At 42.5% G+C, this 13,954-nt stretch overlaps 1 protein-coding gene across 1 annotated transcript in view; it reads right to left on the bottom strand.

Annotated features, from left to right (window-relative positions):
- The window catches only part of LOC122939508 (highly reducing polyketide synthase PKS6-like), a 149,290-nt gene that overhangs the window by 93,028 nt on the left and 42,308 nt on the right, over positions 1-13,954 (bottom strand). Inside the window, 2 exon segments of the mRNA XM_044295575.1 lie at positions 12,034-12,220; positions 12,404-12,691. Coding sequence (XP_044151510.1) covers positions 12,034-12,220; positions 12,404-12,691 — 475 coding nt within the window.

Genomic DNA, 13,954 nt, shown 5'->3' with positions numbered 1-13,954 from the left:
ACGTTTTAAAACTGCCTGCTGTCGTTTACCCCTGGCTGTGCTGAAGTTGGTGGTGAAGGTGTTACGCTGACCACATAAGGAGCTGGTAGTGGATGAGGAAGCGGAGAAGGAGGAGGAAGCAACAGGAGGCAAACTGAAGCGCCCTGCAATCCTCGGTGGTGGAAGGACATGTGCCAAACTGCTATCCGCCTCAGGACCAGCAGCCACTGCATTTACCCAGTGTGCTGTTATGGAGATATAACAGCCCTGACCGTGCTTACTGGTTCAAGTATCCGTAGTCAGGTGCACCTTGCCAGAATTGGCGTTGCGCAGTGCACACCTGATTTTGTCCCCTACCTGGTTGTGCAGGAAAGGGATGGCTCGCCTTGAAAAGAAGTGGTGGCTGGGCACAACGTACTGTGGGGCAGCCACCGCCATAAGGCCTTTGAAACTATCCATCTCCACCAGACGGAATGACAGTATTTCAAAGGCCAGTAATTTAGAAATGCTGGCATTTAGGGCTATGGATCGCAGGTGGGTAGGGGGTACTTCCTCTCCAGCATTTGGGAGATGGAGAGCTGAACGCTTCCGTGAGACATTGTGGAGATGCTTGGTGACCCAGGTGTTGGTGTTGCTGGCAGATCCTCTGTTTGCGGGGTGGCAGGTGGCACTGTCACTCCAGAGTTGGATGAAGAGGCCGAGACTGCAGCAGAAGAGGAAGCAGGAGGAGCCAGAGACCTTTCTTGGTTTTTGAGGTGTCTACTCCACTGCCGCTCGTGCTTTGCACTTAAATGCCTGGTCATGCAGGTTGTGCTCAGGTTAAGAACATTTATGCCTCGCTTCAGGCTCTGATTGCACAGCGTGCAAACCACTCGTGTATTGTCATCAGCACATTGTCTGAAGAATTGCCACGCCAGGGAACTCCTTGGAGCTGGCTTTGGTGTGCCTGGTCCCTTGCTGCGGTGGACAGTAGGAGGCGTACTGTCTAGAGGACGGACGCTCCGCTTTTGCACCCTGCTCCCTCCTCTGCTGTGCTAGTGGCTCTGTGCGACCACCGCCTCTTCCTCCGAACTATGTAGGTCACTCGCATGATTGATTCCATGATTCCATATGGGGTTGAGGACCTAATCGTCCTCCACATCATGTTTCACCCAGTCTTAACCTCTGCCTTCCTTGTCGGTCTGCACACTTTCAAAAGCCCCAGCAGTTGGCACCTGTGTTTTATCATCATCCGAGACGTGCTGCGATGGTCCTCCCATGTACTCATCTTGAAAAATAAGTGGTTGGGCATCGGTGCACTCAATCTCTTCCACTTCTGGAGCAGGGCTAGGTGGATGGCCCTGGGAAACCCTGCAAACAGAGTCATTTCAAATGCCTGAATCAAACCCCTGTATGTAGAGGGGGTATCTCACAGGGCATGAACCAGTGTAGGCCTGAATTAAATATTTCTTTGCCCAACAAGGTTGTATTTCAAATGGCTGTATCTCAAATGCCTGAATCAAACCCCTGTATGTAGAGGGTGTATTTTACAGGGCTTGAACCAGTGTAGGCCTAAATTAAATATTTCTTTGCACAAAATGGATGTATTTCAAATGGCTGTATTTCAAATGCCTGAATCAAATCCCTGTATATAGAGGGAGTATCTCACAGGGCATGAACCAGTGTAAGGCCTAAATTAAATATTTCTTTGCACAAAATGGATGTATTTCAAATGGCTGTATTTTAAATGCCTGAATCAAACCCCTGTATATAGAGGGAGTATCTCACAGGGCCTGAACCAGTGTAGGCCTAAATTAAATATGTCTTTGCACAAAATGGCTGTATTTCAAATGGCTGTATTTCAAATGCCTGAATCAAACCCCTGTATGTAGAGGGGGTATCTCACGGGGCATGAACCAGTGTAGGCCTAAATTAAATATTTATTTGCACAAAATTGATGTATTTCAATTGGCTGTATTTCAAATGCCTGAATCAAACCCCTGTATGTAGAGGGTGTATCTCACAGGGCATAAACCAGTGTAGGCCTAAATTAAATATTTATTTGCCCAAAATGGCTGTTTTTCAAATGGCTGCATTTTAAATGCCTAATTCAAACCCCTGTATGTAGAGGGGGTATCTCACAGGGCCTGAACCAGTGTAGGCCTGAATTAAATATTTCTTTGCCCAACAAGGCTGTATTTCAAATGCCTGAATCAAACCCCTGTATGTAGAGGGTGTATTTTACAGGGCCTGAACCAGTGTAGGCCTAAATTAAATATTTATTTGCACAAAATGGATGTATTTCAAATGGCTGTATTTCAAATGCCTGAATCAAATCCCTGTATATAGAGGGAGTATCTCACAGGGCCTGAACCAGTGTAGGCCTAAATTAAATATTTATTTGCCCAAAATGGCTGTATTTCAAATGGCTCTATTTCAAATGCCTGAATCAAACCCCTGTATGTAGAGGGGGTATCTCACAGGGCTTGAACCAGTGTAGGCCTGAATTCAATATTGTTGCACCAAATGGCGGTATTTAAAATCTCTGAATGTAACCCAAATGCATTATCTCACAATGGCATCAAAGACTGCCAACTAAATTTTTGGTGCCCAAACGAGTGTTTGTTTAACAACTGAATTTGACAGCAGTATATAAGCTTGTAATTTCACACGTGCTGATGTTGCAAGGCCTGAAAATAGTTTTTTTTGTTTTTGTTTTTAAAACCCCAGAAAATGATGGGTGTATTTCTAGCTGACTAATCCAGATGTTGTAGATTGCCAAAAAAGTGTTTTTTTTGTAACAGAATATGAAAGCTGTATATATTAAACTTGAATTTAACATTTGCAGATCAGGAAAATACCATTTAAAAAAAAAAATAAGTGTGTTTTTCAAACCCCAGAAAATGATGGGTGTATTTCTAGCTGAAATTGCACACTGACTAATCAAGATGTTGTAGATTGCCAAAAAAGTGTTTTTTGGTAACAGAATATGAAAGCTGTATATGTTAAACTTGAATTTAACACTTGCAGATCAGGAAAATACAGTTTTTAAAAAAAAAATAAGTGTGTTTTTCAAACCCCAGAAAATGATGGGTGTATTTCTAGCTGAAATTGCACACTGACTAATCAAGATGTTGTAGATTGCCAAAAAAGTGTTTTTTTTTGTAACAGAATATGAAAGCTGTATATATTAAACTTGAATTTAACACTTGCAGATCAGGAAAATCTCTGTAGATAGCTGATAGCTGAGATAGCTGATAGCTGAGATAGCTGAGATTCTCTCCTATTATCTCCCTGAAATCACAAGCATCCTCTCCCTACACTTGTAACAGCAGAGTGACGTGCAGCGCTATGTGACTCAAGCTTATATAGAGCCTGAGTCACATGCTGCTCTGGCCAATCACAGCCATACCATTAGTAGGCATGGCTGTGATGGCTTCTAAGGTCAGACAGTTAATCGCTTGTTGATTGGCTGCTCTGCAGCCTTTCAAAAAGAGCCAAGAAAGCGCCGAACACCGAACCCGAACTTTTATGGAAATGTTCGGGTCCGGGGTCTAAAAATCCAATAGTTCAGTACGAACCCGAACCATTTAGCTCACTTTCCAAATCGTCTTTATTGGTCTAGATTTTTTAATTCTCCAGCAATTTACCTTTTACTGAATAGACCTGAATGTTTTTGAGGGATCTTTTATGAATGAGAATGGCAACAACAAAAAATTTCACTATTTTAAACTGATAAAACTAAAGACCGGAAAAGTTTCAGTTTCTGTAGTCATGCCCACAGTATCAGGCATCTACAGGGGGTGGCACACGTCTGAAGTTTAGAGGTCAAGTATCAGGCTGTCAATATTACTCCGGTTGACTTCTAAACAGTGAGACAGATAGTATAATCTATCACTCTGTCTGTCTATTTTTGCCACCTCGCTGTATTAATTATATTATTTACTTTATTGTAATATATCTATGTGTTTATAATTATACCCAATATCCTGACCCCCGGAGGAACCCACTTTGCTGGGGGAAACGCGTCGGGGTCTTGGGGGTTCTCACCCCCAAAACACCTTTAGGATAATTTAGGGTTATCTAGCTGAGGAACTAGGATAGGGTGTCTCCACCATTGGAATTCTTCTCTGGGCTGGGGGGTACAACAGGGTCATCCAGGGTCAGTGTATTACCTTCCCCCGGGACCCCAGCCTGCTCCTCTTTGTACATTTGTTTCATTATTAATTTTTGTAATTTTTGAAGTACCAGGGTCATTGATTGGCATCGTTTTCCAATCATAGTTTGGGCAATAGGTTTTAGATTGACATATAAAAAATTATAATAAAAAAAAAAGAGACACAAAAGAATATAATTTTTATTTATTTTTTTCTTTCTTTTTTCTTCCTCTTTTCTTCTGCAAACTTCTCTCCTCAGATTTAAAGGGAAAGACTGGGTTTTCACCAGGTTCACAAGATGTAAAAAAAATCCTCCTCAGATCTACAAGTGCCTGCAGGGTGCAAACAGAAACTCCATATGGTGAAGTACTGCCACTGTGTTTTAAAACCACATGGATCCCTGTTTCCTCATAAACCAGAGAAACCCAGAGGATAGTGAAGCACTATCCTCTGCGTTTCTCTGGTTTATGAGGAAACAGGGATCCATGAGAAGATCAAGGAATACCAAAGAAGGTGTTTGCTGAAGCCTATGGAGATGTGGGGACACAAGTGGTGATAAATATGCACACTGTGAATGGAATCTTGTGAGTTTATCTCTTCCTTGTGGTTTTAAAACACAGTGGCAGTACTTCACCATATGGAGTTTCTGTTTGCACCCTGCAGGCACTTGTAGATCTGAGGAGGATTTTTTTACATCTTGTGAACCTGGTGAAAACCCAGTCTTTCCCTTTAAATCTGAGGAGAGAAGTTTGCAGACGAAAAGAGGAAGGAAACTTTGGTTAAGTGACACCAACCCACGTCACTATTTGCGGCTTGCAGCGCTGAGGATTTACCGTAAGATAATTAGAGACATTTTCCTTTGTATTTTGGAATATAAAAAATTATAGTTTTAAGGGTCTTACATATATTTCTGTGGACGAATTACTTTGATAATTAGACTCATTCATATATCCCTTGTATATATCATAACATATGTAAATGTATTTCTGCTACTAATTCACCTGCAATTCAGCTAGGAAAACTGGTAGGAGAATTGAATAATCTAGGTCAAAATAGCCAAACCAGAAAATTCTCTGATTCTTTCCAAATCGTCTTTGTTGGTCTAGATTTTGAAATTCTCCAGCATTTTACCTTTTACTGAATAGACCTGAATGTTTATGAGGGATCTTTTATGAATGAGAATGGCAACAACAAAACATTTTACTATTTTAAACTGATAAAACTAAAGACCGGCAAAGTTTCAGTTCCTGTAGTCAGCATTAAAGAGATACTATACGCACCAAAAGAACTTTAGCTTAATGAAGTAGTCTTGGGGTACAGATCATGCCCTTGCAGACTCACTGCTCAATTCTCTGATATTTAGGAGTTTAATCCCTTTGTTTATATAGCCCTGTTGTATGTGACTTGCACAGCATTCTAAACACTTTATGGTAAATAGAACCTCGATTTTTTAGGTTTCTTTATTACAAAGTCTGTTTAATCTATAATTTCTTATCTTCGGCTCTGTTAATAGCCCACTGAAGCAAGCAGGAGCCCCCTGAATTGAGAAGAGCATATAACTTAGATTTATACGTGAACTTTTATGCATTGATGCAAATCTGTCAACGACTTGATCCATGTTTATCTTGTCTGCAAGCCAAAACTCAATTGCTAGTGTGGCAAGATTTGACAGGTGTTCCTCTGTCATTGTGGTTCGCAAATAGGATTTGATCAGTTTCAGTGCTGAAAAACTTCTCTCACAAGATGCATTGCTAACTGTCAAAATGCGTGCAATTTTACACAGTCTGTACAGTTCAAAGAAGGGAACAGCATTAGGTTGCAGAAAGTTTGTGAACTCCAGGACAGTGTTAACTTTTATGCCATCTGATTCTTCTTTTCTCTTCAAAGTCACAAGAGCCTGCTTGAGTTCCGTTTCTAAATACTCCAAATTACAGCCATAGAATTTTGCCTTTGAGGTCAACTTTTGTAAAGGCAAAAAACAATCCGCTTTGGGGTTAAGTGCCTGAATGCCTTCCATTACCAGCAAGGAATCCCTTGAAAAACGTGATTTTAATTCTGATATTATTTTGTCAAGAACAACATAGACAAAATCATCCTTTTTTGCTCAGTTGTGTTTGTTGACCCACTGTTTCCATTATAATGCTATCCCTTAACTTCAAAGGTGGTCTGCAATCTCTTCGTTTGCAAGGTGGTTCATCTTCTTCAGAGTCAGCAGTTTATATTCCACATTTAACCACCTCCGGACCGCCTAACGCACGGATGCGTCCGGAAGGTGGTTGATTTACTCCTCCTGGACGCATCCGTGCGTCATCTCGCGATAGCCGAGATTTCCTGTGAACGAGCGCTCACAGGAACGGAAGGTAAGCGAGTGAATCTCCAAACTGCCAGCGGGGATCGTTCGCTGGCAGGCTGGAGATGTGATTTTTTTAACCCCTAACAGCGTCTAATATATTTGCTACCTGGTCCTCTGGTGGTCCCTTTTGTTTGGATCGACCACCAGAGGACACAGGCAGCTCAGTAAAGTAGCACCAAACACCACTACACTACACTACACCCCCCCCTGTCACTTATTAACCCTTTTTGAACCACTGATCACCACTGATCACCCCATATAGACTCCCTGATTACCCCCCTGTCATTGATCACCCCCCTGTCATTGATCACCCCCCTGTAAGGCTCCATTCAGAGGTCCTTATGATTTTTACAGATCCACGGATACATGGATCGGATCCGCAAAACGCATACGGACGTCTGAATGGAGCCTTACAGGGGGGTGATCAATGACAGAGGGGTGATCACCCATATAGACTCCCTGATCACCCATATAGACTCCCTGTGTTTTGCGGATCCGATCCATGTATCCGTGGATCCGTAAAAATCATACGGATGTCTGAATGGAGCCTTACAGGGGGGTGATCAATGACAGGGGGGTGATCAATGACAGGGGGGTGATCAGGGAGTCTATATGGGTGATCACCCCCCTGTCATTGATCACCCCCCCCCCCCCTGTAAGGCTCCATTCAGACGTTTTTTTGGCCCAAGTTAGCGGAAATAGTTTTTTTTTTTTTTCTTACAAAGTCTCATATTCCACTAACTTGTGTCAAAGGCTCCATTCAGACGCCCGTATGTGTTTTGCGGATCCGATCCATGTATCCGTGGATCCGTAAAAATCATACGGACGTCTGAATGGATCCTTACAGGGGGGTGATCAATGACGGGGGTGATCAGGGAGTCTATATGGGTAATCACCCCTCTGTCATTGATCACCCCCCTGTAAGGCTCCATTCAGACGTCCGTATGTGTTTTGCGGATCCGATCCATGTATCCGTGGATCCGTAAAAATCATACGGACGTCTGAGTGGAGCCTTACAGGGGGGTGATCAATGACAGGGGGGTGATCAATGACAGGGGGGTGATCAGGGAGTCTATATGGGTGATCACCCCCCTGTCATTGATCACCCCCCCCCCCCCCCCCTGTAAGGCTCCATTCAGACATTTTTTTGGCCCAAGTTAGCGGAAATATTATTATTATTTTTTCTTACAAAGTATCATATTCCACTAACTTGTGTCAAAAAATAAAATCTCACATGAACTCACCATACCCCTCACGGAATCCAAATGCGTAAAAATTTTTGGACATTTATATTCCAGACTTCTTCTCACGCTTTAGGGCCCCTAAAATGCCAGGGCAGTATAAATACCCCACATGTGACCCCATTTCGGAAAGAAGACACCCCAAGGTATTCCGTGAGGGGCATATTGAGTCCATGAAAGATTAAAATTTTTGTCCCAAGTTAGCGGAAAGTGAGACTTTGTGAGAAAAAACAAAAAGAAAATCAATTTCCGCTAACTTGTGCCCCAAAAAATTTTTTCGATGAAATCGCCATGCCCCTCATTGTATACCTTGGGGTATCTTCTTTCCAAAATGGGGTCACATGAGGGGTATTTATACTGCCCTGGCTTTTTAGTGGCCCTAAAGCGTGAGAAGAAGTCTGGGATCCAAATGTCTAAAAATGCCCTCCTAAAAGGAATTTGGGCCCCTTTGCGCATCTAGGCTGCAAAAAAGTGTCACACATGTGGTATCGCCGTACTCAGAAGAAGTTGGGGAATGTGTTTTGGGGTGTCATTTTACATATACCCATGCTGGGTGAGATAAATATCTTGGTCAAATGCCAACTTTGTATAAAAAAATGGGAAAAGTTGTCTTTTGCCAAGATATTTCTCTCACCCAGCATGGGTATATGTAAAATGACACCCCAAAACACATTCCTCAACTTCTCCTGAGTACGGCGATACCACATGTGTGACACTTTTTTGCCGCCTAGGTGGGCAAAGGGGCACACATTCCAAAGAGCACCTTTAGGATTTTACAGTAATTTTTTACACATTTTGATTTCAAACTACTTACCACACATTAGGGCCCCTAGAATGCCAGGGCAGTATAACTACCCCACAAGTTACCCCATTTTGGAAAGAAGACACCCCAAGGTATTTTGTGATGGGCATAGTGAGTTCATGGAAGTTTTTATTTTTTGTCACAAGTTTTCCGCTAACTTGTGACAAAAAATAAAAAGTTCTATGAACTCACTATGCCCATCAGTGAATACCTTAGGGTGTCTACTTTCCGAAATGGGGTCATTTGTGGGGGTTTTCTACTGTCTGGGCATTGCAGAACCTCAGGAAACATGACAGGTGCTCAGAAAGTCAGAGCTGCTTCAAAAAGCGGAAATTCACATTTTTGTACCATAGTTTGTAAACGCTATAACTTTTACCCAAACCATTTTTTTTTTTTGACCCAAACATTTTTTTTTATCAAAGACATGTAGAACAATAAATTTAGTGAAAAATTTATATATGGATGTCATTTTTTTTGCTAAATTTTACAACTGAAAGTGAAAAATGTCATTTTTTTGCAAACAAATCGTTAAATTTCGATTAATAACAAAAAAAGGAAAAATATCAGCAGCAATGAAATACCACCAAATGAAAGCTCTATTAGTGAGAAGAAAAGGAGGTAAAATTCATTTGGGTGGTAAGTTGCATGACCGAGCAATAAACGGTGAAAGTAGTGTAGTGCAGAAGTGTAAAAAGTGGCCTGGTCATTAAGGGGGTTTCAGCTAGCGGGGCTGAAGTGGTTAATGCACAAGTCCATTGCATCCACCCAAACCTTTCCTATTACGGAAGATTGTGCGGATTCTGTAGGGTCGCCTTCTTCATTTCATACTTCGTCAAGTTCTTCAATGAAAGTTTGGACGAGAAGGACTGCTGATGCCAAATCAAGATCTTTTGCTTGTAGCATATTGGATAACATCTGTGTCCTTTTAAATATGCTTTCAAAAAGCACAAGTCATAGAATGAAATTGAAGTCAATGAACATAAGGATGGAATTAGCTTCAATTCTTCTTTCTGTATTTTTCCCATCAGCTAATAACTTAAGGGTTTCCAAGAGAGACTCAAGTGTCTAAAGTACAGCTTTAAGGTCCATTCACACGTCCGTTGTTTCTTTCCTGATCTGTTCAGTTTTTTGCAGAACAGATCTGGACCAGATCTGGACCCATTCATTTTCAATGGGTCCTGAAAAAAAATCTGACATTGTGCTGTCTGATTTTTTTCAGGACCCATTGAAAATGAATGGGTACAGATCTGGTCCAGATCTGTTCCGCAAAATACGGAACAGATCAGGAAAGAAACAACGGACGTGTGAATGGACCCTTACATGCAGCATATGTAAGGGTCCATATTAATTGTTTTAGTTTAATGAGTTTTATTTTACATTTCTTTCTGAACACTTTCAAACACTGAGTGAACCACAGATGTACTGGAAAAAAAATGTAAAGCTTCTCCAACTTTGCAAAAAATTCAGATGCTTCTGCTACATTTTTAACAGAGTCGACAGCTAAATTCCGACAGTGATTCATGCAATGAACATATAGAGCAGTAGGCATCTCTTTTTGAATCCTTGCTTGAAAGCTATTTACCCTACCACTCATTACTGCTGCTCCATCATAAGCTTGACCGACACACCCATTTTTATCAATTTCTAGTAAAGAGAGAACATTGAATATATAATCTGTCAATGATGCAGCATCAAGGCTCTCTGATTTGTAAAATGTCAAAAACCTCTCATGGACAGCTTGATCCAAAAAATATCTTACCACAACAGACAGCTGTTCAGTTTTGCTACGATCTTTTGTCTCATCTGCCAGGATAGAAAAAGGACTGTCTTTTAGGCTCTCTGCTATTTCTTCTCTAACTAATGAAGCCATAACAGCTAAAAGTTTGTTTTGAATGGATGGATGTAAATACAGAGCATTTTTTGGACCATGAAGTTTCTTTTCTACAATGCAATCTTTTTTAGCAATTAAAGGGGTTGTCCGGGTTCAGAGCTGAACCCGGACATACCCTTATTTTCACCCCGGCAGCCCTCCTGAGCCTGGCATCGGAGCATCTCATGCTCCGATGCGCTCCAGTGCCCTGCGCTAGATCACGCAGGGCACAGGCTCTTGTGTTTTCAATAACACACTGCCGGGCGGTAACTTCCGCCCAGCAGTGTGTTCGGTGACGTCACCGGCTCTGAGGGGCGGGCTTTAGCTCTGCCCTAGCCGTTTTACTGGCTAGGGCAGAGCCAAATCCCGCCCATCAGTGCCGGTGACGTCACCGGGCTGCCTGTCAGCCCCATAGAGAGCCCGGTATGTCACCGGAACTCAGAAAAATGCCTTTGCCCTGCGCGATTTAGCGCAGGGCAAAGGAGAGCATCGGAGCATGAACTGCTCCGATGCTCATGTCAGGGGGGCTGCCGGGGTGAAAATGGAGGGATGTCCAGGTTCAGCTCTGAACCTGGACAACCCTTTTAAGTACAAGATCTCTCTAACGTTTCCATGATATACACTCACATAAAAAATTATTAGGAACACCTGTTCTATTTCTCATTAATGCGATTATCTAGTCAACCAATCACATGGCAGTTGCTTCAATGCATGTAGGGTTGTGGTCCTGGTCAAGACAATCTCCTGAACTCCAAACTGAATGTCAGAATGGGAAAGAAAAGGTGGGTTACAGCAGCAGAAGACCCCACCGGGTACCACTTATCTCCACTACAAATAGGAAAAAGAGGCTACAATTGGCACGAGCTCACCAAAATTGGACTGTTGAAGACTGGAAAAATGTTGCCTGGTCTGATGATTCTCGATTTCTGTTGAGACATTCAAATGGTATGGTAGAGTCCGAATTTGGCGTAAGCAGAATGAGAGCATGCATCTATCATGCCTTGTTACCACTCTGCAGGCTGGTGGTGGTGGTGTAATGGTGTGGGGGATGTTTTCTGGGCACACTTTAGGCCCCTTAGTGCCAATTGGCCATCGTTTAAATGCCACGGGCTACCTGAGCATTGTTTCTGACCATGTCCATCCTTTCATGACCACCATGTATCCATCCTCTGATGGCTACTTCCAGCAGGATAATGCACCATGTCACAAAGCTCGAATCATTTCAAATTGGTTTCTTGAACATGACAATAAGTTCACTGTACTAAAATGGCCCCCACAGTCACCAGATCTCAACCCAATAGAGCATCTTTGGGATGTGGTGGAACGGGAGCTTCGTGCCCTGGATGTGCATCCCTCAAATCTCCATCAACTGCAAGATGCAATCCTATCAATATGGGCCAACATTTCTAAAGAATGCTATCAGCACCTTGTTGAATCAATGCCACGTAGAATTAAGGCAGTTCTGAAGGCAAAAGGGGGTCCAACACGGTATTAGTATGGTGTTCCTAATAATTCTTTAGGTGAGTGTAGGTCTTCATAGTTGTAAAAATGCTCTCTTTGTGCAATTTTGTATTTTGCTGTTAAAAGAAGAACTTCAGCAATGGTCTTAATATAATGGCGGTTTTCTTCTACCTCTCTGGCATGCGCTTTACTTAGGCCTTTCATAATGGATATATCATTTTCTTTGTTTCTTTTGAAATCCTGCCAGCTTACACAGGATTCTTTGTGGGAAGTAGATTTTTCATGTTGTGACATCCCCTTTTCATTTTCCATTGCATTTTTCCAGTTGGAGAAACCAACATTAATAAATGGCACTTTTTTAATTTCTCCATGAGTATACTTGGAGACAGAAAAAAATCTACATGAAAAACAGTATGCTGCATCCTGTGAAATTGAGTATTCCAGCCAGTTAAATTAATGGAACCATTGAGGTCGTAAAGAACGAAAACTTGCTCCAAATTTTGTCTGTGGATATTTTTTTTTTTAGCATGGGTTGTTTTGGCCCTTCAGTAGCACACTGACTGATGTTAAAGGGCCTTGGTGGCTTGCTCTTAATGCCACCAGTGGTTCTATGTACCAAAGACTGGTCATAATCACAGGATTGGGAGGAATTGCCATGAACACTGTATTGTTGTGAGCTTGTTGATGGCAAACTTGATTCATTAAACTGTGGTAATAGGGTCCATCTTCTTCAGCAACATAAAACTCACTTCCTGGGGAATCAATCTCCACATATTCAATCTCTAAATCTGGATACTTAGAATGCTCACTTTCATCCTGTTGCTGCTCCTTTGCAGCAGAATCTGATGGCTGATTTTTAGTAACAGATTAAGATCGTATATCCATCTGTTATGTTCACCTTTTGCAGGTTCTAAAATACAAAAGAAAATTACCTTAGGGTTGCCTCCCTTTTCTATGCCGCTGGTGACCGATGGCATCCTTTATGTGCAATACTGCGTGCCTGGGTCACCTGTGGCACCCTGGTAATTTTTATTGCGGTATCTTTTATGTGCAATAGTGCATACCTGGAACGCAGAGTATGGTGTTGGCACTGGTCAGGGGTGCATGTAACGAAGGGGGCGCTGCGCTGGTCAGGGGTCCTGCTTGCCTATTCTGTGTCCTCAGTAGGTGCTGCCTGCTCATCCCGTGCACTGATAAAGAGATAGCAGTGGCAGTGAAAGGGAAAGTTCCAGAGCACAGAGCCTTTCTGCTGCCTGGCCAACCGTATGCTGCCACAGCGCCAGCCCAGCCTGCAGGACATCAGAGAGGCCTGGGGTCCACATTATAGCACCACTACATTTACATTTATTTATTAACAAAAAGCATCATACATAACTAAAAAAAACAAATGCATTTTTTACTGTCCCTTTAAGCAAAAGCCAGAATATAATAAAAGACAAAAACAGACATTAAACTACATTTATTATAAAGCAATTTACTTACAAAAGAAGCTATTCAGTCGTCTGCTGTGCCGTCCTCTGCTTGCTTCCGCAGATTCTTTTCCCTTCTTTCTGGCTCTCCTCAGTGTGCAGGCTGTTATGGGGCATCTGTGGATGACACTGTTATGGGCATCAGTGAATGACACACTGTTATGGGAATCTGTGGAGAACACTGTTATGGGCATCTGTGGAGAACACTGTTATGGGCATCTGTGGATGACACTGTTATGGGCATCTGTGGATGACACTGTTATGGACTAAAAAAGTTCAAAGCAGAACACACAGCAAAATGGGGCAGGGTGGGCTGGCAAGGTAGGGGTTAATAAGTGATGGAGGATAGCCCTGTGTTTACTAGGCAAGCACCTGTTGTGACAGGTGCAAAGCGATCTCCTAACTGTATCCCCCCCCCCCCCCAGCCCTGCCAGACAAGACATAAGGCAATTAATAGCACCCCTCCTCCCCCCTTCACAATGTTAATTTCACTCTACCACTCTCTGCACGCCACCAGGCATCCTGCAAGCTGCAATCAGGCTGTCATATAAATTGTATGATTATATGATATATCATATAATCTCCAATCCTCAACTTTGATTATCTCTGCGCAACTGCCGTGCTGGGCCCCTCTATGTTTACT

The sequence above is a fragment of the Bufo gargarizans genome, chromosome 5 (assembly GCF_014858855.1).
Source record: "Bufo gargarizans isolate SCDJY-AF-19 chromosome 5, ASM1485885v1, whole genome shotgun sequence".
Classification (NCBI taxonomy): Eukaryota; Metazoa; Chordata; class Amphibia; order Anura; family Bufonidae; genus Bufo; species Bufo gargarizans.
This window is presented reverse-complemented; position numbering and strand designations above follow the sequence as displayed.